We start from the raw sequence: 26,218 nt of genomic DNA, 5'->3' as shown, positions 1-26,218 counted from the left end.
GGGGGAGGGTATTCTACACCCCCTTTTGCTCCCAGATATAGGCAGGGCATTTCTATGCTCACTCAGCCCATTTAGCTCCCAAGTAAATGATACAGAGAACTGGTGATTTGATTAGCAAGCTGCTGGGATTAGAGCTGGGCAGATAGTTGTATATTTTAACCCTTTATGCTATATTGTTATTTTCCAGTCATGTGCCCCAAGTCACTTGCCAATTTGTCCCACCTGGGCTCCTTCTGCTATAGCTGTCTGTCCTCAGGGCAAACTTCTCTTGACCACATGCTCATGGTCCATCCTGCCTCACTTGACCTCCTTCTCCCTCTTCTTTCTTCCTCCCCCTCACCCCCGAGTGGTCCCTTCCTGAGACCCTTCTCTCGATTGCAAGTTCCACCTTTCTACCTCCTCTGCCAGTCACAGGCTCCAGCTTTTTATTAACCAATCAGAGACCACTGGGGAGCATTCTTCACAGCACACCAGTCATTACAATGTACCTCATCTTGTGGTACAGAACTCAGCACCTGAATACACAACACTCAAGACCAACCCCGACACACTATGCTTGTTCTTCAAGGAGCATGGGGGGGGGGGGAAGACCACATTCCATAAGAGGCCATCGGGGTGCACCCCTAGCACTTCCAGAGGTTGGGGAAGGCAAGGGTTACCAAGGAGTGCATCATGACTTTGCAACCTCCCACCTTGTATAGAGAGACCAGGGAAGGCAGAAAGGATGGAAAGGCTGATGTCATGGAAGAGGGTGCTTTGCTCCAGTGCTGCACCCAGATTCCTGCCCTCAAATTGGAGGCCTAACAAGAGAACTTCACGCTGACCTTGAGCTGGAAGGTCCCAGGGAATGAGAAGGGTCAACCGGGGTTGGGGGGGGGGGAGGCTCATCTTCCTAAAGGGTTCCAGAGGAAGGTCCTTTAGTCTCCTCAAGCTCAGAATCACACTGGTGGGTTTTATCCACGGCCGGACTCTAAGAGAAAGCGCAGTAGTAAAATGCCGGGCAGGGGTGCTGGGAAAGTCATGTTCAAGGTTAGCGGAGGCTCAGAGGCTGGTTCTCAGATGCCTGGACCACAGGGGAGGAAAGGGGCTTCCATGGTCCTTTGCTAACTCACTTTGTCCATGAAACTGGTCCCAGAGACATGAGGAGCCTGCCACGGTTACCTAGGGTACTATAGTTACTACCGGAGGCGTGGAGGGGAGGTAGGCGTGACTCGGTGCTGGCTGCCTTGAGGATCTTCCAGAGTCTTCACTTGGAAGTGTAACCAAGGGCACCCTGACAAGATATGGAAGCTCCATGAAGTCTTCTGTACAGAGGTTGGAGGAAGACAGGATGGGAAAGAAGAGGAGAAAGGGGCAGAGGGCAGAGAGAAGTCACACAGGTCCCCAGGCTAACTGCCCCACCCCCACTCTACTAGCTCATCCTTATTCTGGCTTTTAGTACTTCCTGCCTGCCCAGATGGGTAAGGGATGATCTGCACTGTCCTACTGGGTCCCTCCAACACCTTCAGGACTGTCCTGACTGGGAAACAAATGCCACACTCACACGCACACACTCGCACACACTCGCACACACACACACACACACACACACACACACACAGGTAGAGACGGGTAAATTAGACCAAGAGGATTTCTACTCACTCCAGAGAGGCGTGGTGAGTTGGGATTATATCAGGGAAGAGAGAGAGGGAGGGGAACCTGACATAGCCAAGCCAGGAAGGTCATTTTACAGACTGACAATGTCGTGGCTCAGCGTTAAGACACAGGTGCATGCCTTTTTTTTTTTTTTATTATATGTAAGTACACTGTAGCTGTCTTCAGACACTCCAGAAGAGGGCGCCAGATCTCATTACGGATGGTTGTGAGCCACCATGTGGTCGCTGGGATTTGAACTCAGGACCTTCGGAAGAGCAGTCGGGTGCTCTTACCTGCTGAGCCATCTCACCAGCCCAGGTGCATGCCTTTAATCCCAGCCCTTGGGAGGTACAGGCAAGGCAGGTCATCTGGCCAGCCTGGTCTACAGAGTGAGTTCCAGGGTAGCCAAGGCTACACAGAGAAACCCAGTCTTAAACAAACAAACAAGCAAACAAGCATGACGGCAACAGCCAAGGATAAAGGTGCTAGAGAAAGGTCTTCCTGGGGCCTCACTGGAATTAACCTAGGTTGGGTATTACATGTAGTCCATGTGCGTTATATAGCTTTCTGTTGAATCCTCAGAAAACTCAGTGTGAAGGATTCTATTATGGTGATCCATAAGTCACCAGTGCAAAAGTGGGGAAGAGAAGTGCCCTGGGCAAGACTCGGGAGCCACAGAACCTGAGAAGGCAGCAATTCAAGGGAGCCACAAGGAAGCCATACACCCATCTATTTGGTACTAGGACCAACTTTCATGCCCCACTCCCCTGCTGTACACATGCACATAGACACATCACATAAATGTGCTGGTCTCAGTTCTGTGGTAACGGATGAAGAGAGAGACTGGGTTCACGAGCACTTCACATACTATAGACTATGATCTCATATTTATTTATAAAACCAGAAAAGATCCTACCTTTAGAAAGGACTTCTTTTACAGTGAGACTCATTCCCAGGTCTATCAGCTTCCGGGTCTATAAGCTCAGGGACTAGTACAGTCAACTACCCCTCCTTACTCTACAGTCCCTTTCTTACAGTCCCTTTAGGTACCAGCAGTTTTACCAAGGCTGTGTCGCAATCGCTGGGCACAGGGAGAACTTGACCCAGAGGGCTTGAGGGCGGGGCGGGGAGGAGTGCCTATGGAGCAGGGAGTCAGAGGCGGTTCCGGGGCAGATCTGCTGGGACTGAGCTGAACTGAGATCCCAAGTCCTGCGGTGCACCAGAGCCACATGGACCGCCTGTGCGGCTCCGGGGAGCTGGGCTCCAAGTTCTGGGTAAGAAGCGTCTCTTGGAATCCGTACTAAGGAGGAAGTAGGTGTCAACCGTGGGAAGTCTGGTCTCCCGCCCAAACACAGCCTTCCGGAGGAGGCACCACGGGAGTAAGGGAGTGCAGGAGCAGCAGCTGATGCCCTGGGAAGGCGGATGTGCATAGTCAGACCTGGGAGGGTCTAAGCTCCAAAGTGGGAAGAATGGGCGCAGAAGGATGTATAGCCACAGCCACGGCAGTGCCTTGACCTACCACGGGGAGAAGCTAGGCAGAAAGGAGGTTCCTGGAATCTGTAGTTGCAGGGCGCCAAGAATAGGGAAGCACAGGCACTTTGCCTGTTGGTGTAAGTCTCTCTGTCTGGTGGATCCCAGGGACATTTTGCGTTTTGAATAGAAGGAACATTTTACATTTTGCCTGCACCTCTAATGAACGAACCTCTCCCCACCACCACCACCGACCCCAGCACTGGACCCGACCCAGTAACTGTGGCTTGGTTGTTCATCCAGTCTTCCTTGCCTATACCCTAGGGCATCCAGAGCCCTGATCAGTCAGAACTTGGTACAGATAGACCTTCCAGGCCCTGTTTTGGGAGGCTACTGTTTCTGTGGGCAAGATCCACCTGCAGGTCTGTGAGGAGACCCTATCTACACCAAGGTCATGAGAGAGAGAGAGAGAGAGAGAGAGAGAGAGAGAGAGAGAGAGAGAGAGAGAACTGAGGTCTGAGGTCTGGGAGCCCAAACCTTTCCATTGATAGATAAGGGAAATGGGGGTCCAGAGAGGTAGGGAATTGTGCCAAAGCACGCAATTCCACGAAAAAAGATAACAATAAAGTAAGTTAGAGTAGGTCTTTTGTACTGGGGTTATAGCTCAGGGGCGTGGCACTTGCCTGATATGCAGGAGACTCTGGGCTCAAAACTCAGTTCCGTGCCGGTATGGTATGTGCGGTACGCACAAGCTCGGACACAGAAAGGTAACTTTCTGTGTCTCTCCTCAAATCCTTGTATCAGTCAGCTTAAGCGTCTGAAGTATGTGCAGCCGCAGCACTTGCTCCTCCACCAGGCAAAGCAACCGGGGACACAATCTCAGCCTCACAGGCAGAGTTGACACGGGGGCTACTTTCTGATTACCCAGGGGCTGTCCGCCCTCGTCTGGTTTCAAATCTAGAATCCGAATCCCAGTCTGTGTTTCTTCCGTGACGAGTATTTGTGTATATGCATCCGGTGTGTGCAGATGTGCGTGTGCAGGGATGAGGGTGAGCTGTTTTGCACAGACGTGTGCTGTGTGCCTGTGTGTGAACAGGCATGTAAAAGTCAAGAGCCACACTCTAGTGTTGTCATTTAAGGTATCTCGGACTGGGCTGGGCACAAAGTGTAACGTGGACTTGAGAGAAGTGAAAGGTCTTAAGTCTTCCTGCCTTCCTTCCTCCCAATGTCAAAAAGCTGAAAGTGGCTGCACAGCCTGTCATCCAGTATTTGGGAGCTGGAAGTAGAACCAGAAATTCAAGGGTATCCTTGGCTACAGGGCAAGTGCCAAGGCCAGCCTGAGACACATGAGATTTTATCTCCAAATAATAATAATAATAATAATAATAATAATAATAATAATTAAAAGTGCCTCTGGAGACTACCCTTTTCCTTTGGGTCACTAACTGGTTCTAGCTCAAATCATATGGAGTGCCCCCATCAACTAGACTGGAGTGGCCACTCTTCTCTGAGGTCCAGAGGGAATACACTGGCTTATGGGCGAGCTTCTTTTCTCTGCTCACTTGGACTTGCCAGGTGTGACTGTGGCATGGTAATGATCATCACAGTGACTAGGCAAAAAAGGTTGACAAGCAGGAGGGAGGGTGTGCCAGGCTTCAGGTGCAGCCTTCCTGGTCCCTAGGCGGCAATGAAGCCTTGAGTAATTAGAACTTCCCAAGGCACTGCGCCCCAGAGGCTGGATTCCCTCCTGACCCAAGTCAGGGATATGCAACAGAGGGGCTTAGCTAACCCAACCTTTTAAGGTAGAGACTTGGGGTGACACCTGGCTGGTATAGCGGTGGCAAGATCACCGTGTTGTTCCAAAGTGCTGGGCTAAGAGGCAAGATGCCCGTATCATAGTGCCAATCTTCCCACGCCTGGCTGCACTTTTGAGCCTTAGGCACCCTGGCCCTGGAACATAGTACTGTGCATGAGGCCATGTGGGTTGAATCTCATCTCTACTGTGACCCTTTGGGGCAGGGGTTGTCTCTCTGCTTCGATGTCTTCAATGACGTCGGGGGGGGGGGGGGGGGGGGGGGCGGAACTGACGACTGTCTCTGCCCATCCCAGACTGAAAAGATCCTCCTTCTTCCAGGTAATCTTGGCTTCTGAAGACCATGCCTGGCTGCACCAGTCAGTGGCTTCATGTTGGGGTGTGAGAAAGCAGCAAGCTTCGCGTAGTTTAGCCCTGGGGTGGGGGTGGGGGGAGGGTGTTGCAGAGCTAAGATGTGGAAGGGTCTCCCGTTAGGAAGCTGGAACCTAAGCTATAGCTCGGTTACTCAAAAGGCTGATTTTCTGGGCTACTCTTTTTTTTTTTTTTTTTTTTCTATGCTACTTTGCATCTCATTTGCATCATATATAATTCAGCTATACCTTTGAACCTTAGGAGCTGTGGTGAGGAGTAACTGGGAGTAGCCAGGGAAAAGCCAAACCGAGGAGAAAAGGGACTGGGCCCCTTGTTTACCTAGACTTTCCCTAGCTTCTGATGGCCTTTCTCTCTGCACCTGAGATGAGGAAATGAGCCACCTGCTGCTTACCTTGCTAGATTTTTATGGAGATCAAATGAAATAGAGGATGTGAAATTAAGTTGAGAAGCAAGAAGCTCTGTTGGCAGGCCCGGCTAATCCTATTGACTGGTGGGAAGACAGCAAGGAATGAGGTCAGACTGCCATGTGTTTAAAGCCATGGTCCTGTGAGCTAAGAGTTGGCAGGCTGCTGGGACAGAGGCTCGGCTCCAGCAAGAGAGCAGGAAGCTAATGCCTGCTACAGATTCAGCCTCATTCCCCCTACGGGTGGCAATCTGGAGACTTGTGATCCTGTAGACACACCTACGCCTGTATGTTCACACGCACCACATGCTAGGCGCCATGACATGTCTCCTTCACTCTCCCTGTCCCCATCTCTTTGGGCATATTTATCAACATCTCAGAGTACACCTTAAATTTGTGTGAAAATAAGTTCCAAAAGAAGAAGGCCAGAGAAAGACTCTGTCTCAAAGAACAAACATAGCACATGCTTATACTACCATACTTGGGAGGTAGGGGCAGGAGAATCAGAACAAGATAGTCCCTAGCTATGCAGCAAGTTTGAGGTCAGCCTACGTTACATGAGATCCCATCTCCAAAAACAAAGCCTGGTGGTGGTAGCACACGCCTTTAATCCTAGCACTCTGGAGGCAGAGGCAGACGGACCTCTGTGTGCTTGAGGCCAGCCTGATCTACAGAGTGGGTTCCAAGCCAGCTAGAGTTACACAGAGAGAAACCCTGTCTGGAAAACAAAAACAAAGACAAAACAAACGAACACATCCAAAAATTGGAGAGAGGGTTCAGATGCAAGAGATCAAGGGCAGAGGAGGTTGGGAATTAACCTCTGTTCTAATTGGCTGCCCCATGCCCCCAGAGTACCACTGTTTGTTTTGGGACAGGTTAGACAGACCTCACTGGGGTGAAGGGAGTGCATAGAGAGGCCTGGACTGTTGGCTCTCAAAAAGTTTATAGTCTGTTTGCATAACTAAGTCTGATCCCAGGCCCTCAGGAAGCATAGGAATCCAGAGGCTCGCTTGGCATGTATATAGAATTATCCAGACTGCCCAAAAAGTAGCTGGCACTTGAGATGTACAAGGAACCACCTCGTGGGAAGAAAACCCAAGCAAGGACAGCAGATGGTCCTCACTCCGGATTCTGTGAGTTAGGGAAGAAGGACATTTTGGTCAATGGAGATTCTCCAGTTCCTCTTCTCTGATTCCTGGACCCTTCAATTCCTGGCTTTCTCACTGTCCCAGACTTAACTTGGCAGCAGCTCTTGGTCCCATGGGTTTCATAGGGGTCAAACCCATATGGAAAAGATAAGTATCCCACCACCTAAGGAGGGACTAAGCTCGGGTACCTTAAAGACCCGTTTCCATGGCTCCTCCTTTGGCTCATCTTGATTCTGTCATTGACTGGGTAGTAACTGTGAGGAAGTCACTCATCTTCTTTGGGTCTAGCTAAGCTTAGGTGGTTCTGGAGAGGGTGGGGGTTAGAAGGAGTTCGGGTCTACAGCTGACTGGTGATGATTCTGGGAAGATGAGTTTGTGGTCCAGGGCCATAAATAAGGTGCTCTAAACGTTAGGGCTATAGGTATTACAGATTCCAAGGTTTCCTATTAGATTATTGCCCAACATGTGTAGGCACAAGTAATGGACAAGGTTCAAGTTTTGATGCATCTGGGCTCCCACATGAAAACAATGACATGCAAAGACGCCAGGATCCCGATGGCCGCTGAATGGACAGATGGGTGGAAGATGCCCATGTGTAAGCCTACTAGAAACCATCTCCTTCCAGGAACCTAATCTTCCCTGCCAGGCCAGGGGCCTGGAAAACCCTTTTCATTAAAGCTGGAGATACAGAACCTCAGGCTTTATTAGCTTTGGTCTCTGAGTTCTTGTGGTCCTAGACCGTCTCCCCTGTTCCCTGGGCCTGAGCTAAAGGGAGAAACTTAGGAAGGGAAGTGAATCAGGGATGTAATCTGGGAGAGGACGCTTCGCCAAACTGACTGGCTTCCCCTCCCCACCCCGCTCCCCCAAATGGTCTTGTAGCCACACCTGCAATCCCAGTGCTCAGAAAGGGAGAGCAGAAAGATCCGTCTGAGGCTACCCCTTGGTCTTAGATTGTAAGATCTTGTTTCAAAACAAACAAAGGGCTAAAGATGCAGCTTAGTGGGAGGAGTGCTGGCCCAGCATGCATGAAGCTGGTGTTTGATTACAAGCGCCACACCTATAAATCCTGGCACTTGGCGTTCGGAGGCAGGAGGATCAGGAATTCAAGGTCTTTCTCAGGTACATATACTTACTTTGAGGTCAACCTGGTCTATATAAGACCCATCTAACAAAACAAACAGGAGCTAGAGAGATGCCTCGTGGTTACGAATGCTTCTTGCTCTTCCAAAGGACTGGAATTCAATACTCAGAGTTCATGTTAGGTGGTTCATGACCGCCTGTAACTCTAGCTCCAGGGAATCCAACTTCTGGCCTTCTCAGGTACCTGCAGTCTCGTGCACTGATGTATGCACAGACACACCTATACATAATTAAAAATTATAACAATAAGTCCAGGCAATGGTGGCACACGCCTTCAATACCAGCACTTGGGAGGCAGAGGCAGGCCAGTCTCTGAAGTTAGCCCGGGAGTTCCATGATGAATCTGTCTGGAAAAAAAAATTGCAAAAACAAATCTTGGGGCTGGAGAGATGGCTCAGTGGTTAAGAGCACTGACTGCTCTTCCAGAGGTCCTGAGTTCAATTCCCAGCAACCACATGGTGGCTCACAACTGTCTGTAATGGGATCAGATGACCTCTCCTGGTGTGTCTGAAGACAGCGACAGTGTACTTGTCATATATATATATATATATATATATATATATAATCTTAAAACAATAGCAAACCAAAGGGCTTTGGAGTACAAATGGCCTAATTTTGAAGCAAGGGCTGAAAGTCTGTGCCTTTGCCCCCTTCCCCATAGGTACCTTGGGGTCAGGACACCAGGCAGTGCTTTCCTCTTGCCCACCTGGAACTATTCTTTCTGCAGTTGGTCCAGGGAGCTGAGCTGTGGGCCAGAGTGTGAGCGGGAATGAGATCTCAAGCCTGGATTCAATTTCTCTCCCAAACCAGACAGTCCAGTTTCTAATCCCCTTTGCTTCCAGAACTCAGCTGGTCCTTTGCCTGGTCCTGGCAATCCCTATGCCCCAGGTGTATGGAAGAACTGCAGGAGGGGAGAGCTGGCAGTGTGGGTTAAGGATGACTGGTGATTTGAGTGTGTTGATGTCACACTAGCACTGACAGGGCCCTCAGGAGGCACCGTCGAACCCAAGGAGCCTAGGACTTGGGTTGCATTGTCAGAGCTTGAGTTCCAGGTTAACTATGGATCCCAGAAGTCCCGGCGCTCTATAGCCAAAGTCTTCCCGGGATGCCAGGTCTTTTACAGGAGTGAGAGGTGTGTTCTGCCTTCAAGCTAGAGGCTGGCCCAGCATAGCCCTCTGTGGCCTCTCAGGCTTCCTGTTTTTGTCTTAGTAGCTCATGGAGGGCAGTGGGGAGTGGGGTTGGGGAATCAGAAGGTGCCTGCTTCCCTTCCCTCCAATTTCTGCTGAGATAGATGTTCTTGCCAATCAGTCCCTTCCCAGTGACCTCAGGAGCTGTCTAGCACAGATGCGCACCCCCCACCACCACCACCATACGGGATTGAGGAAGTAATGAATCTTCTTTAGACAGAGCCTGCCAGCAGCCTGAGGCCTGGGAGATTGCTGGCAGAAGTGGGACAGAGAACTCTGGGGTCCTCATTCCCCTCCCCCTGCCACTGGTTTGAGTCTACAGGGATCTCAGCCTCGGTGCCCACGAAGGGGCATCTGCCCTGTGGTCCATTCTGGGTGCCGGACCTTCCACCTTATCGGCTCCATCCAGCTGTTTAATCGCAGTATTTAGGAAGCTGCTGTTGCTGTGGAAACCAAGTGGATGATGGCAGGAGGGGCTGAGGGCCTGGGCTGCCTTCCAGCTGGTGCTCTTCAGACCAGGAATGGAAGAGGAGTCTTAAGGCGCCACCCTCCACCCTGCCTGAGGGGATCCAGGAAATGACCACAACTGAGTCTGTCCTCTCTGTCATTTCTACTTTAGTGCCTTAGGCTCGAGGCCCCTTTGGTTGTCACGAGGGTGCTTTAGTGCCAGAAAAACAGCATGATGTTGTCTTGGTGTCCAGCTACGGAAGCTGGGGCCCGGGAGAGCACAGGAGTTCATTCACTCGTGTGTTTGGTTCAGTCAGTGGAGAGAGAGTGTGTACCTCCTGGACTAAGTGTCCAGAAGCCATGGGCAGGCAGGTAGGAAGGTGAAGGTGAAGGTGAGCTCTGGGAGTCCTGCCTGGGTGCTTTTCCTTGGGAGAAGGACCAAAGTCATTGGGCTGAGGTGGGCAGGCTGCAAACTCTAGGCAGTGAGGAGCATCGTGGTCAACAAAAGCTGTCCTTTAGCAAACCTGTCCCCAGGGAACACCTGCTGTCGTAGGAGACAGTAGAAAAAGCAGTAACTGAAACACAGCTCACTAGTATCAAGTGAGAGAAGGTTGTCATGGCTGTGGAGAAAGTAAAATGGATAAGGGAGAGGTGCAGGGTTAAGACAAGGCCTTCGATGGGTCACAGTTCTAATTAGGAAGTCAAGATGAACTTTGATGAGGTAGTGAGGGTTCAGTGGCAAGTGAAGAAGGAATAGCTGAAGATAGCTGAAGGTGTCTAGGTCCCAGGCCAGGGTCCTAAGGCAGACTGAGGCTAGAAGATCACACAGGTCAGGAAGCTGCCAATGATTTGGAGGTGCTGTGTGGCGTTCCCTGCCTTTTCCTTAACACCGGTAAAAGGCAGGGCAGTGCCATGGGCGTGTAGTCTGGCTCAGATTTCCCATAGGTCTTTCTTGCTGTACTAGGTAAGAGAATGTAGGGACAAGTGGCTGAGCCAAAACAGGAAACCAGAGAGAGGGCCCTGGAAATAATCCAGTCAGGGAAGCAGAGGGTGGAGAAGAGACCAGATTCAGAAGAGATCGGGGTCAGTAGGTGAGGTTCCCTGTCTATGGCTAAGGTTGATCAAATACAGCATCACCACAGAGTTCTGCTTAAGCTTTGTGTGTATGTGAGAGGGGCTGTTTTTGTTTGAGACAAGATCTTGTTATGTAGCCTAGGATAGGTTTGTTATGGAGCTAGGGTAGTAGGCATGTGTGGTTACACCTGAATTTCCACCTGAGTTTTTTTTTTTTTTTTTTTTTTTTTTTTGGACAGAGAGGACAGGGTTTACTGATGGATAGGATCAGGAAATGAGAAAGAGAAGAAACAGGGGTGCCCAGGAAGATCCTGTCCTGAAGGAGGGAGGAAAGGTGGAGGAGAAATCAGGAGGGATGGAGGGAGGAAAGAAGAAGGCATTGTAGCAAAAGAAGAGGTATTCCCGTTCCAGACCTGGGGTGTGTGATATGTCCCATAGATGTTCTAGCAATAGCTCTGGGGCGGGAATCTGGGATGCAGGAATGAACAACAGGTACCTGCTGTCTCCAAGGAGACTGTACCCAATCAGAGCACATCTCCCACAAGAATAGTCACCCAGATAGGACCTTCATGAGCCCAGAGCAACCGTCCAGTTCTCAATCTCCAAGGTTACTTGATTGTGTCTACGGCATCAGTGTTTATGTCATGAAACATGTCCCCAACAGCCCGATGTCCTGTCTATCACCCACTTTCCGAAGTGTGACCAGGTAACAGATAGGCATTTTCCCATTCATTACTCCTGCATGGAAGGTGGCTGTGGGTCTGTCATTATTTGCATCCGAAGTTCAGAGTCACCATTTCATGACTGAAAAATGGCGGAACTGAGACTAGTGGTACCTGCAACAATAACACTTGGGAGGTGAAGGCCGCAGGGTAAAGAGTTCAAAGCCAGCCTAAGCTACACAGTAAGTTCAAGGCTAGCCTACCTTACACAAGAACTTGGACTAATAGAGCTATACTACATCAACAACACCAAGGTTGGTTCCTCTGGTGGCCTTAAAGCCAGTGATGTGCCCTAGCGTACTATGGACCCGTACATAGGTTCTCTCACCCCACGCTCCTTTATGATATATTTAACAGCTTCTGGTGTGCTCCAGGGCTCCCGACCCTGTGCTGGGAGTTGAATGGAAGGGGATACAGCCTCAAGAGAGAACAAGAGGAGGGCATGGAGTACCCCGCTAAAGATCTGCAAGGCTCAGGGGGAAAGCGTTTCTGGTACATGGGCCCAGAGAGAACGGATTGGAAGAAATCACCATCCCATGGCCTCTCCATAGCCAGGATATTTGTCCTGCTCCACAGTGTCAGCTGTTCCTGAAGCTGTTTCCGAAGCCAGTGATGTTCACTTTTCCTCTGTAAACTGAACCCAACAACAACCCTGTTGTATATCTCGGGAAACCTGTTTTGAGTTACCCCCTGGATAGTAGCTTTAGAGGGTAGCCATAAAATGCTGGAAAAGCTCTATGCCACCTTGTTCCCCTCACCAAGCTGGTCACTGCGGCTACACATGAGGCTACTCTAGCAAAGTCAGAGCACTAGTGTGGTGTAATCCGGGTACACCAACAGGAGAGGCAGGATGGCCCAAAATGCAAGGCCAACCTGAGCAATTTAGCAAGCCTCAAGGTAAAAAAAAAATAAATCAATCAGGCATGAAGACATAGCCCAGTGGTAGATAGAGATCTTGCCTTGCTTGGGTGAGATCCCAGGCTCTGTGTCCTTTGCCACCAAAATGAGGGTGACTCAATCAACACACAGGGCATTTTTTTCTGGTGGGAGTGGGGACATGCCATGGTACCTGTGTGGAGGTCAGAGGACAACTTTAGGAAGTTGGTTCCCTTCTTCTGCTATGTGTATTTTTGGGAACCAAACTCAGGTTGTCAGGCTTGGTAGCACGTGCTGCTGCTGCCTGCTGAGTCATCTCCCCCACCCTCAATACACGGGTTTGAAAGCTTCGTATATACTGAACTGAAAGAAGGTGCTCACTTTCATATCTGTAGGTTACAACCATAGCAGGGAGAACATTTGCTTGCTTGCAGCTATGGAGATTGTGTGTGTGTGTGTGTGTGTGTGTGTGTGTGTGTACCATGAAGCATATGTGGAGATATGAGGACAACCTGTGTGTTGGTCTTCACCCTCCATCTTGTTGGAGACAACGCCTCTTGTTTGCAGCAGTGCACGTTAGGCTTAACTGGCTCACACGTTTTGAAGGATGCTATGCTTCCACCTCCCATCTGGCCAGAGGAACACCAAGATTACAGATGTGGCTTCTGTGCCTCAATTTACATGAATTCTGGGGTTTGAACTCTGGTCCCCACACCTGTGTGGCAAGTGCTTTAACAACTGAGCCGTCTCCCTAGTCCCCAAGAAGTATCTTTTAAAAACTCCGAACCTGAATTGGTATCAGGGTCCTTGGCTTAGCATGCTTGGCTCATTCCCCAGGACCAGAATCAAAGACAAAAGTCACAGCTGAAATATAGAGGCTTCGTAGAGAATATGTGAGCCAGAGAACTGCTTACCTTAGTTAGGAGCTTCCTGGGGTGTGTTCTCAGTGGAAAGTTCACATCTTGGAACACACAGAATTGCAGGTGGACCCTCCAGAGTAATATACCACCACACTTTGTTGGTTGAAAACGTCAGGGGAACACTGTACAGCTTCATTTATGGCAAGCTCCAATCGGGGTTTGGATCACCCATTGCGTGAAAATCCATTGCAGGCGAGATCAGGGTGGGTTCTCTGTGGTGGACAGTGGTGAGGAAGGCACAGGGCGTCTTCTGCCCCCAGTGCTATGTCTCTTGGTGTGGATGCGGTTTACACAGCTAAATACACCTGGGTAGGGGCGGGGGATTGTGGAGGTTTCTATTTCAGAGATATGTGCATTTTTCTATAATTACGTCACACTTGAATTTTAAAAAATGCTTTTAAAGTGGGTTTTGGCAGGAATAGTGGTACACACTCATAATCCCAGTACTTGCAAGGTAGAGACAGAATGATGAGGAATTTAAGGCCAGCCTGGGTTACTAGAGACCCTACCTCAAAAGGGAAAATAATACAAAAAAAGAGAGAGTGGCGGGTGGGGGAGGTGGAGAAGAAAAGGCAAATCTAGGGCTAAACAGTCTGCTCTCTCTCTCTCTCTCTCTCTCTCTCTCTCTCTCTCTCTCTCTCTCTGATCAGGAGGACTGGTGTTAGACTCAGCTGGTGATTGACAAGGCAGAAGCTTAGCAGGAGTGGGGGGGGGGGGGTTGGCTTATATCCTCTGAATAAAGACAGAAAATGGGCCAGCCATGGTGTTACATGTGTGTGATCCCAGCCCATGGGAGGCTGAAACCAGGAGGGTCATGAGTTTGAGGCCAGCCTGAACTACACAGCGAAATCATGTCTCAAAAGACCCTGGATCTTGAACTATAGCTCAGTGGTAGAGCACCTGCCTGGCATGTGCAAGCCCCCCGGGGTTGATTTCCTAATAAGGAAGAAAGGAAAGAAAGACAGGAGAGAGGGAGGAAGGGAAATATAAAGAATAAATGGGTACCGGCTACGTCCTGTGTAGGGATCTGGAGTGCAACATGTATGTGCCACAACTACCCAACACGAATACACAGGGCCTGAGGGAGGAGCCTCCAGGTTGAATGTCCTGGCTGCGGGCTGCCAGGCTGCCTTGTCTGCAGCAGGGGACTTTCTCCAAAGCATCCCCCAAAGCAGGAAAGAGGCTCCGAGAAGTGTCACTCACAATGAGTGCTGAGGCTCTGGGAGGGAAGAGGCTGCTCCTGAGCCTGCCCAGCACTGCTCAGTGGAGGTGCTGGGGCTTGCAGAGTTGGAAGAAGAGAGACCAGGCACAGCCAAGGTGCCCAACTGGGAACCTCGGAGCAGGCTCAGAGTGGAGAGAGTGAAGGGATGAGGAGGGAGAAGGTGGGAGGAGAGCCCTGCAGGACCTGCCCACCAGGGTGGGCTGGGCTCTATAAACAACGGGAGCCACAGCAGCTTTGCTGGCACAGGACAGGGAACAAAGCTATTATTTCAGGAAAAAGCAGCAGTGGCCAGGGCATTGTAGGACAGAAGGCTATCCAGAGATGATTAGGGAAAAGACAGGCTAAGGAAAGGGAAGCAGGGTGTAGTAGCCTTCCCTAGAAAGACAGATGAAGAACCCAAACCGCTAGAAAGTTTCTAAGTTCACTCAAGGCCAGCTGAGGTTTTACATGCTATAAGAAGACACTTTGATTTTTGTCTTCTAGATAATGGTGAGCCTCTGAAGGTTTAGAAGGAGTGTATGATATTATCTTCTGTGTTAATGCTTTAATTTCTTCAATGTGTGTGTGTGTGTGTGTGTGTGTGTGTGTGTGTGTGTGTGTGTGTATGTTTGGAGTCTGGCGAAGGCTAGTGTTATGCAGGGGGATCATGACGGGCCTTGTTGAAAAGGAAAGGCTTAAGCATGTAAGGAAGAACGCTCTGGGAAAAGGAGGATGGTATATGCAAAGGCCCTGAGGCAGGAATTGTTTAGCAGGTAGGTGCTCAGCAACAGCCAAAAGGTCAGCGGCTGCCATGAGGCAGGAGAAACAGTATAGAAGTCAGGTCAGAGAGATGGAACATGGTACAGGGTGTGTAGAATGGAGGTTTCTAGTTAAGACTTGATTATAGGCCGGGCAGTGGTGGCGCACGCTTTTAATCCCAGCACCTGGGAGGCAGAGGCAGGTGGATTTCTGAGTTCGAGACCAGCCTGGTCTACAGTGAGTTCCAGGACAGCCAGGACTATACAGAGAAACTCTGTCTTGAAAACACACACACACACACACACACACACACACAACACAAAACAAAACAAAATAAAAAAGAGTTGATTATAGCATTATAGCATTGGTGATTGAGGAACAACAGGCTAGAGAGATGAGCCTGGAAGTCATTGATATCTATGTGTCCTGGAACTCTGAGACCAAAAGAGAGCAGCAGAGGGTGAGCCCAGATAGCGAAGAGAAAGGACTGAGCCTGGGTGTTCTCACATCAAGAGAAGGAGCCAGCTAAGAGACCATGAGGCATGGCTGTGAAGAAAGAGCATGGCCAGCATTCACATCCTTGAGGTGCCAGAAGAAAAGAGAGCAGAGCCTCTTGGCAGACTCTGAGAGGCGAGAGCTGGTCTGATGGCTGGAGGGTAAGTGGGAGGGACCAGGTGGGTGTAGCCAACTTGAAGGTATCACCATCATTGTCGGTCATCATCGTCATCACCACCACCACCACCACCACCACCACCACCACCACCACCATCACCACCACCACCACAGCTTTAACCCTGAAGAAGCCAAGGCCCTCTAGAGGCAATCAAATCACAGGGCTTAAAAGAGGTGAGAGCCAGAGTCAGACACCTGCCTATCTAGTCACTGCTCCCAGCAAGGGTCTGGTTGAGGTGCTTCTTGGGGAAGGAGAAGCTAGAAGTGTGGCGGTGGTTTTGACAGAGACAGGCAGCGCCAGTGGGGTTTGCTGCTCCTTTCAGGAAATAAAACAAGTTTGTCATAAAAGGTGTTGACCATGAGGTAGCTGGGGACAGATGAGAGGTCATCTGAGAGACGAGGAGGAGAGGCCCCATAGGCCCTAGGACAGCGGCTTCGCAGCCTGTGGGTTGCAATGTCTCAACTGATCCTTTCATTGGATCCTGCCTGTCAGATGTTACATTGCGATTCATAAAAGTAGCGAAAAATTGCAAAGTAGCAACACAAATAGTTGTATGGTTGTGGGGGTCAACCACAACATGAGGAACTGTAGTAAAGGGTTGCAGTATTAGGAAGGTTGAGAACCGCTGGCCTAGGAGACTGGGGCTGGTGACTTGGCTTCAGGGCTCCTCGGTGCGGTCTGTGAACAATGATACACAGCGACCCAAGGGCAAAGGTTGTACACACAGAATTCACTGAGACAAAGGGGGAAAAAAAAAAACCAATAAGAAAAGCTTGCCAGGAAGTGGGAGACCAGGAACCAGCCGAGGTGAGGATACTGAAGCATGAGAGTGGCTGAAGCCATTTTTCCCTGCAGAGTCTGAGAAAGCTCAGGGACTGGGTGGCTGCAGGAGGCTGGGGGAGGGGCCAGGCTGGAGGAGGGGATGTGAGGAAAACGTAGACACTCAGCTTAGTTCTCCATCTCCTTTCAAAGACAGGCCAGTGCCAGCCATCCCTACAGAGACTTCCTCCTCCTCCTCCTCCTCCTCCTCCTCTTCCTCCTCCTCCTCCTCCTCCCCTCTTCCTCTTCTTCCCTCCTCTTCCTCCTTTTCTTCTTCTTTTACATGTATCTGTGCACATGTACATGTCCATGTGTGTGCAGGTCCACATACATACATGCAACCCAGAGGACAACCCGCAATGTCATTCCTCAGGCACCGTTCTTAAGGTGCCATGACTTAGGGACCTTCCATCTTTTGGGGGATAGGGTCTCTTCGTGGCCTGAAGCTCACCAAGTAAGCCTTTCTCCACCTCCCAGCTCGGGCATTACAAGTGCAGGCCAGCATACCTGGTTTAAAAAAGAAGACCCAAAAAAAAAAAAAAAAAAAAAAATCCCCGAGCTTCCGCAGACCCGTCAAGCGCCATCCCAAATCCACAGGGCACCCCTTTGTGCTCTCTTATCTCACTTGACAGTAATGAAGTGGCCAGGCCTCTGGGGTTGCACAGAGAACCTCCCAGTTCCAGTAACAGAAAACTAATCTGCTTCCAGAAAAGCAGATTTATGTGCATGTTTAACTCGCATGAAAATGAAATGGTAGTTAGAGGGTGGGCGGGATTTCCTCAGGAGCAGTTGTCTCTAGGTGGATGGGGTGGAGGCCAGTTTTCTCATTTGTTTGTATTTGGGGGGGGGTCTTTTGTAAAGAGCATCTAATACTTTGTGAGAAGGAGAGATGAGTACGTTAGCCACCTTGGAGGAAGCGATCTGAACGCAAAGCATTAGTGCATGAATTGGTTACCTCATCTAGCTTCAAAAAGCATGGAGGTATCGGTACAGTCCAAGGAAGAGCTGTAACACAAGGGTGACCGACCACCCTAAGCTGCCTGCGGTACCTACTCAGGGCACTTCCTGGGTGAACAGGGACAGTTGCTTAGCCTTTGCTTCCTAATTTGTAAAGTTCTCTGCTCACACCTTTGCACCAATGTGTAGTGGAAAATTGTTAATCCGCTCTGGGCTCCAGGCTGGTATGTGCCCAGCTCCGTACCTGCCCAAGAGCTCTGGATTTACAAATGAAACACACACACACACACACACACACACACACACACACACACACACGTTATATTTTGATATGCCTTGACTAGCTCAATGGCTGGCCACTTCCAAACCTCCCCTCCACGGCTAGCGCACACTCCCCTCCAGTATTCCTGAGTTAACATTTTCTAAATCTCTATTTTATCTTTGCTGCCCTGTTCCCTTCTGGGCAGCCCTCCCATGGGGCCCCTCTCCCTTTGCACCTACACTGATGGATGATTTCTCTCCTGCAGCTCTTAAATCTGATCCCTCTGCTTCTGTGGCATGGCGATTCTGCCCCTTCTCCTTCTGTGTTTCTTGCCCAGGAGTCCTACTTCGTTCACCCTGCTCAGCCGATGGCCTTTGGCTCTTTATTGATTAATCAAAACTCAATTGGGGACAGGGACTCAGTGTCTGGACATGTACATTCTTATGTGATTTTTGGGAGCCGAATAAAGACAAAACATTAGAACAAATCCCCAACACATGTAAATCTCACATAACTCTAATAAGGTAGGTAGAGGTAGAGAACGATTACCTCCATCTTTTTCTTTGTAATATATATGTGTGTGTGTATATGTATGCATGTATGTATATCACATGTATGTATATATCACATGTATGAACATACACACACACACACACACACACACACACACACACACCTATATATATGCCAGGGCTGGGAGGTGAAGAAAGGCTTACTTGGTGAGCTTTAGGTCACTAGGAGACTCTATCTCAGAAAAGGCAGATGATATGGATGGTACCTTAGGAATTGTGCCTGGGAGATGACATTAGGTTGTCTTTTGGCTTGTATTCATACATACATGCATGTGGACCTTCAAACACATGAACATGTGCATGTGCACACAGGAAAAAGTAGAAGAAGAAGGACAAGAGGAGGAAGAGAAGGAAGAAGAGGGGAGAAGATGGAGAGTGTCTGTAGGGATGGCTGGCATTGTCTTGGCTTTGAAATGAGATGGAGAAATATATACACACATATATTTATATAATTATATTATATATACATTATATTATATATGTTTGTTTATTTATTTATTTATTTATTATTGTGTGTGCATTCAGAGATCCGGGGTTGATTATTATGTATATTTATTTATTTATTTATTTATTTATTTTGAGGGGTGTGTGCAAGTGTCACGATGCATATGTGAAGGTCAGAGGGCAACTTTCAGGAAGTTGGTTTTCTCCTTCCCATGTAGATCTGGGGATGGAGTTCAGTTTGTAAGTCTTTTTTGTTGTTGTTGTTTTTGTTGTTTTTGTTGTTTTTTCGAGACAGGGTTTCTCTGTGTAGCTCTGGCTGTCCTGGAACTCACTTTGTAGACCAGGCTGGCCTTGAACTCAGAAATCTGCCTGCCTCTGCCTCCCGAGTGCCGGGATTAAAGGCATGCGCCACCACGCCTGGTTAGTTTGTAAGTCTTGATTGGTGGCTCATACCTTTCCTGAGCCATCTTCCTGGTCCTCTACCTTGATCTTTTGAGACAGTATCTCTCAGTGAACTTGAGCATCATCAGTTCCACTAGACTGGCTGGCCAAAGAGCTTAGGGATTCCGTGTCTCCCGCTTCTCAGCCCTTGTTCCCACTGTCATGACTGCCACCCCAGCACTGGGGTTACAAGTGTGGACCAGCATGCTGGGTTGGTTTAAAAAGAGAAGAAAATAAATACACTTGGGCTCTGGGGATCCAAACTAAGGCCCCTATGCTTATGCAACAAGACCATCCACCTGGCCTTAGTCACCCATCTTAAAAGCACCTAAGGACGCAGGAAGCTCTCTACTTGCCCAGGAGAAATCTGGAGAGAGAGAGGTTTGGTTTCGTTTCATTTTGGTTTGGGGGAAAAAAAATGGGAAACAAAGATTAGGCATGTTGAAGATCAAGGCTGGTCTTGGAAGGGTGGCATGCAAAGAGACGTAAGTGACCTCGTGGGATAATGGAGATATCATGTCTTTATTGTGTCAATGACTTTGAGGGTTATACGACTGTCAAACTCATTAAACTATACATTTGATGTGGGTGCAGCTTATACTGCACTTGAATTAGCCCTCAGTTAGAATGAGTATAAGGAAATGAGGCAGCCTTGGGATCCCTAGGAGCTCCCCTAGTCACAGGCACGCTCAGTCTCTTGCCCTCACGTATCCCTCACCACGTGCCCACCTCCACCCTGGGTAGATGGAGTATCTGCCTGGTCTGGCCATCTCCCTGAGGGCCAGCTATGCCTGTCCGTGGTTACCACAATGCCAAACTGTTGTGTTTCTGTCTCCAGGACTCCAACCTGTCTATATATACCAACACTCCGGACCTCACACCCTGTTTCCAGAACTCCTTGCTGGCCTGGGTCCCCTGCATCTACTTGTGGGCTGCCTTGCCCTGTTACCTGTTCTACCTAAGACACCATCAGCTTGGCTACATAGTCCTCTCATGGTTATCCAGGCTCAAGACGGTCAGTGGCCCAGGGTTGTCCTCTGAGGGGGGGGGGGGAATCTAAGGGATTGTGTTTCTCATGAACTCCTTGCCCCAACTGGCAGCTAAAACCAGTGCTCCTAGTTTGTCTCTGCCCCCCATAGTTCTGGGCTATAGAAGCCTATCAGTTGAGTCTGCAGGTCTTTCCTCTTTTGAAAGTTGTAGAATGTTCAAAAACGGAATTTCCCATCATCCTAGAAACTTCTGAGTAGGCCCAGACAGGTCTGGTAGCTTACAATGGCTGCATGAAAAGGGAGTTCTCCCTAGCAGAGACTAGTGCTACCATTAGAAATGGAGATTCGAACCTGTGCACTCTCCACAGGCCCTCGGTGTTCTGCTGTGGTGTGTCTCATGGGTGGACCTGTTCTATTCCTTCCACGGCCTGATCCACGGCTCATCCCCTGCTCCTGTCTTCTTTGTCACTCCCTTGGTGATGGGGGTCACCATGGTTAGTGTGGGCCCCAGGATGCTGTGCGGGAGGTCTCCGGTGGGCTGTGCGGTATGCTACGGCCACGGGCTCTGAAGAAAAGGGTGGACACATGGTGGTTGTCAGAGGGTGAAATGACTCCAAAAACATCTGGGCACACATAAGGGGTTAGAGCAGGCTTAGATGTGTGTGCTTTAGTCAAGTGTTCTCTGCCCTTCCTGCATAGCTGCTGGCCACTTTGCTAATCCAGTACGAGCGGCTTCGGGGAGTACAGTCTTCAGGAGTGCTCATCATATTCTGGCTCCTGTGTGTGATCTGTGCCACCATCCCCTTCCGCTCCAAGATCCTCTCAGCTATGGCAGAGGTAAGAAGTCCAGCCCTTCCAGGTCTAACCCTGTTCAGGGGCACGGCTTCAAGGCTCAAGGTTACTGCCGATTCTGGGCCTTCCTCAGTTCCAGGGTTTCCTCTGTTCGGCATCTTTCATGCTGTTCCTCTACCTGCTACATCTCTGCCTGGTGGCAGGAAGCGGGAGATCTGAGCCATGCAAAGAAATAGGTCAAAGACGCAACCGTGGTTAGATATGTCTGGGCGTGCTGGGGCAGGGGACGGGAGGACAATTCTGTAACTGCCACTCCCCACCCCCAAGTTCAATAATCTAGGGAGGGCAGGACCATCCACCTAATGTGGCCCCCAGTGTCTGTCGTGAACACATGTGCAGATGTGTGTGAAGACCCACTCGTTCATTCTGTTTCTTCCTGCCTGCTTCAGTCTGACTTTGCTCTGATGGTGGGAGGGATGGAACACAGAGGTGGCGGCCCCCATCTCCCTCTCTGGGGAGGACACAGGCAAGGAGCCAGCTGCTGGATTTTGTGTCAGCGCAAGACAAGTCCTCCCCATGTCACTGCCCCCAACACCATACACTCTCTCCCTCCCACTGGGCATCCTCTGGGTGCTGCAGGTGAGCCTGATGCCCCAGGGTGCTGAGCTGCACTCCAGCCTTCCCAAAAGCTTCCGAGGTCCCTCTCCACTCTCTCCCAGGGTAAAATCTTGGATCCGTTCCGATTCACCACTTTCTACATCTACTTTGCCCTGGTGCTCTGTGCCCTCATCCTGTCCTGCTTCAAGGAGAAGCCGCCTTTGTTCTCCCCGGAGAATCTTGACACCGTGAGTTTGTCCCCCAGGAAGTTGCAGGGGCTTCAACAGTTTGTGTCTCAGCCCAAATGGTACCAGCAGCCCCATCCCTCCAGTCTCCTCTGAAGCAGAGATTGCCACCTCCACAGCTTGAGAACAGGCTGAGTACAAGAAGGAATAGTGGCCTCCCTGCCTCTCCTGGGTGTTAAGATGTATGGGACATTCCCATCTCCTTGTTTCCTTCTCTCTCCTAGAATCCTTGCCCAGAGACCAGTGCTGGCTTCTTTTCCCGCTTGTCTTTCTGGTGGTTCACAAGGTGAGTTGGCTCTTGCTCTAGCTTAGACCTGAGGAGTGGGAAAGGAAGTCCGGGAACCCCAGGAATTGGCCTGACTTGCCCCCTCCCCCATACTGCCACCCCATTAACCAGGTGGGTAGGCCATGGTGGGCAAAAGTGGCTGTTTGGGCTGGGAGCTGAATGCAGAGGCTGAACCTGGCCCAGTCTAGGTCCCAGGCTACAGGCCATCCCTACATCTGGCAGGCCACAGGGACAGATGCAGAAGGCTGGAAGGAGACCATAATTAGCTCTAAGCTTTTCCATTTGGGATAAGCTTCCAGCTTGTCATCTCCTTGGCTGCTCCTCAGAGTGGCTTGAGGAGGATAATTGTGTCTGTGACCTGAGTGACAACTCATTAACCACATACACCTGAGGCTGGCCTGAATCCCTCCTGCCTTGTGCACTCTCAAGCCTGGCCAGTGTGGGTTTCATTTCCAGGGGCCCTTGGACAGATAGAGCATCTGGGGTCTATAGGAGAGAGGCAGAGAGAGGTAGAAATCAAGAGGGACCATGGGAATGACTTTGGTACCGCATTTAAGGGGGACCTCCCCTAACCCAAGACCCTAGAAATATCAGCTCTAGGCCTCTGACCCTGTGTGGGGATGCTGCCTCCCTCCTCCAGGCTTGCCATCCTTGGTTACCGACGTCCCCTGGAGGACCGTGACCTCTGGTCTCTGTCTGAGGAGGACTGCTCTCACAAGGTGGTCCAACGGCTGCTGGAAGCATGGCAGAAGCAGCAGAACCAAGCATCAGGGTGAGTCCTCCCTGTGCCCTCAGGTCCCTGTCCCAACTTCTCAGTCCCCAGGCACCTGTGGTGTTGCTCAAAGACCTGGGGATGTCTCAGCAGCGGTAGGATGCCGCAGGTGAGAGCAAGGCCCGGGTGGGGACCTGTCCTCCCTGCTTCATCTGAGGATCAGAGGGTGCTGAAACTTGTGTCCCGCTCCACGTATAGTGGGCGTGGCTCTTAGTGTAGAGAGTACCTCATTCACTTTCTCAGCAATCCAACAGTATTCTAGTTGTCCCTTGACCCAGAGAAGGGACAATGAAGCTTAAAGGTTTAATGACACAGCCAAGGTCTCCCCACTGACATTGACAGGGCAATACTCCACACCCAGCTGGCCCAGAGGCCCACTGTGCTTGATCTGAATTTGAAATTGCAGGGGTTTTCCTAGGGAGGGCTGGACCAGCCCTCTTATTCCTGCCTCTCTTGTCTGGAGGCAAGCCAGAGTGAGAGCCTTTGAACAGGAAGTCTCCCATCCAGGGCCCACAACCAAGCCCTTTTCCAACCCTTGCCCACAAACCAGAGTTTAGAAGTCAGTGCTTGGTCATCCCAGGGCTACTGGAATGCTAACTGTTGGTGGAAAAAGGACAGAGCTTAGACACCAGTATTGTAGTTTCCCTGCTTTGGGGCCTCTGCAGAGGCCAATAGAACCCCCAGCTGCCAGCTCTACCCTGTCTCTATCCCCCCCCTTCGCCCCGCCCCATACCACATCTACCTGCTCCCTGTTCAGCTACCCTGATCCCCCTGTCTCAGCATCCATACTAAAACCAGCTCTGGGAGGCAGGAAGAGACCACAGAGCTGGGTACACGGTTCTCCCTTCAGTGAGCACCCGGAGACTGCCATCTGGGAAGTGATGTTGTCTATCCCCCTCCAGTTGTGAAAGCCAAGAAAAAAGCTACTCCCCGATCCCCCGCTGCCTCCTTCCCCCCCTCCCCCCATCCCTCTCCTACCTGCCCATCCCAGACTGGCCCTTGGTCTCCTGGAACCAGGTACCATTCCTACCCACTGCTGTTTATCCCCAAACAGGTCCCAGACGGCAGCAGCTGAGCCAAAGATCCCAGGTGAGGATGAGGGCCTACTGAAGACCCGAGCCAAGTCCAAGCAGCCTCCTTCCTTTCTGAGGGCTTTGGTGAGAACCTTCACCTCCAGCCTGCTCATGGGTGCCTGCTTCAAGCTGATCCAGGACCTGCTCGACTTCATCAACCCGCAGCTGCTCAGGTCTGACCACACTCCCTCTTGCTGCAGCCCTCTCTCAGGGAGGAGGGATGGATGACTGCCCTAGACTAGGAACCGAAGAGGCTTAGTCTGCTTTCTGGGTGACCCTTGGCCAGGGGCATTGCCTCTATATCTCGATTTTTCCATTCCCATTTCACATGCGTCTGCACACACCGTGTGTTTGTCAGTAATAAGCGCTCCCCTTAACCTTGTTCAGGAGTCCCCTAGGGAAGGACCCGTACCTCCTCGTTTTACAAATGCGAAGGCAGACACACACTCAGGTGAAGCCTGCGTCTGGTAAGACAAGGCAGATGTGAGTCTGGGGCTCTGAAGTCCAACCATAGAGCTCTTTCCACTTCTGACAGCCTCTGCCATCTGTCACAGGAGAGGTTTGGACTGGAGGGAGCTCTCAGATGACAGGGTGAGACACAGCTCTAAGCCCTGCATCCTTTCCCTCCTGCTTTGTGCACATCCATCAATACAAACAGCCTCCACTAGACAGGCAGATAAATTAGAGTCTTAGGGTCTTGTGGGAAAAACCAAAGGTAATTCAGGAAGAATACAGTGGGTCACAGGCGTGCCTGGGAAAGCCAGGAAGTCAGCCTGCCATATCATATCTGAGAACACGTGGCCGGCTCAAGAGGTTATCTCAGGAAGAACTAAGTGAATGAGGAAGGAGGGGAAGTGCAACAAGCTGAGTCACCATGAGTTGAGACAGCATGACTCCAGAGTTGCAGCTTGGGCTTGTTGGAGAAAGCTACCCAAGGGTGGGGTAAGGAGAGGAAGAGGGAAAGTCAGGGAGAGGCACTTTGTTTAAATTTCAAAGGTTGGCCCTGCACCAGAGGTGGGGCAAAGTGGCAAGACTGCAAGGTAGGCCAAGTGGTCAGAGGGCAGCACAAGCCAGGAGTAGGGCAAAGGATTCTGGAGCTGCTCTGTCAAGGGCAGCCAGTGCCTCTGAGGAACTGTGGAGACCTTTCCCTGATGGATGAGTTCAGATGGGAAAAAGGGGCAGGCACAGGGCTAAGTGTGTCTAGGTGGGCCCTCTGAGAGGAGATGCCTTTCAAAGGCGGTCCGGGTGTCTGTGGGCTCAGCTCTCCTAGACAGTCTGTGAGAGGGAGAGGCCGGAGGGCCTCAGCAGAGCCTTACCAGTCCTGACAGATAGCACTGGTTGGATTAAAGGTCCAGAGCTGGGGACACAAGGTGAGCCCAAGAGAGTGCTTCTCAGGGGAAGAGAGGCTTCCAGACAATTAACCAGCTAACTTCATTCTGGGAAGGCAGCAGTAAGTTGGTCAGCAGCTTTGCAAAGGCCTCAGAGCAGCAGAGAGTGTCTACAATGAAACCAAAGTCTCAAAATGCCCTGTATGATCCACGGTGAGGTTCTAACAAGTTATTATCATGTGGGCAACCTGAAACGATAGAGATCATTCCTTCCTGTCTGCCCCACTGCTCAAAACTAAGATGTGTTGACAGGATTAGTGATGGGTTTTGTTTGTTTAATTGGTTGGTTGGCTTGGTTTGGTTTGGTTTGGTTTGACATGATCTCACTACGTAGCACTGACTGGTCTGGAACTCTCTCTGTCAGACCAGGCTGGCCTCAAACACACAAGCCATCTTCCTGCCTCTTCCTCCTGAGTGTTGGGATTGAAAGCATGCACCACCACGCCTAGCTCAGTCTTGTCTGTTTGTTTTTTTGGAATCTAGTCTTGCTCTGGGGGCCCAGGCTAGCCATGACTGACAGTCCTCCTGCGTCAGTGTTCTGAGGGCTGGGGTCCAGATGTTTGCTTCTGTGCTCTGATGCAGACTTGGTTTTTGCCAAAGACTCTGGATAAGAATCTCTCCTGGTCCTGTCTTTTAGCTTTGGTGGTTGTCAGCAGTCCCTGGTGTTCCTAACATGAAAATTCATTACTCAGACCTGTGCCCCTCCACCACACACTTCCTCCTCCTCCTCTTCCTCCTCCT

At 50.5% G+C, this 26,218-nt stretch overlaps 1 protein-coding gene across 1 annotated transcript in view; it reads left to right on the top strand.

Annotated features, from left to right (window-relative positions):
• Nucleotides 1-2,789: 2,789 nt before the first annotated feature.
• Abcc3 (ATP binding cassette subfamily C member 3) overlaps nucleotides 2,790-26,218 on the top strand; it is a 50,651-nt gene continuing 27,222 nt past the window's right edge. Inside the window, exons 1-8 of the mRNA XM_021212249.2 lie at nucleotides 2,790-2,909; nucleotides 20,174-20,350; nucleotides 20,693-20,818; nucleotides 21,024-21,161; nucleotides 21,836-21,961; nucleotides 22,183-22,244; nucleotides 22,885-23,016; nucleotides 24,071-24,262. Of these exons, the coding sequence (XP_021067908.1) occupies nucleotides 2,865-2,909; nucleotides 20,174-20,350; nucleotides 20,693-20,818; nucleotides 21,024-21,161; nucleotides 21,836-21,961; nucleotides 22,183-22,244; nucleotides 22,885-23,016; nucleotides 24,071-24,262 (998 nt within the window). The 5' untranslated portion in view covers nucleotides 2,790-2,864. The remainder of the gene's footprint in view (nucleotides 2,910-20,173; nucleotides 20,351-20,692; nucleotides 20,819-21,023; nucleotides 21,162-21,835; nucleotides 21,962-22,182; nucleotides 22,245-22,884; nucleotides 23,017-24,070; nucleotides 24,263-26,218) is intronic.

Source organism: Mus pahari, chromosome 14 (genome assembly GCF_900095145.1).
Source record: "Mus pahari chromosome 14, PAHARI_EIJ_v1.1, whole genome shotgun sequence".
NCBI classification, from domain to species: domain Eukaryota; kingdom Metazoa; phylum Chordata; class Mammalia; order Rodentia; family Muridae; genus Mus; species Mus pahari.
The sequence above is the reverse complement of the archived record's forward strand: the minus strand, read 5'-3'. Positions and strand labels throughout refer to the sequence as shown.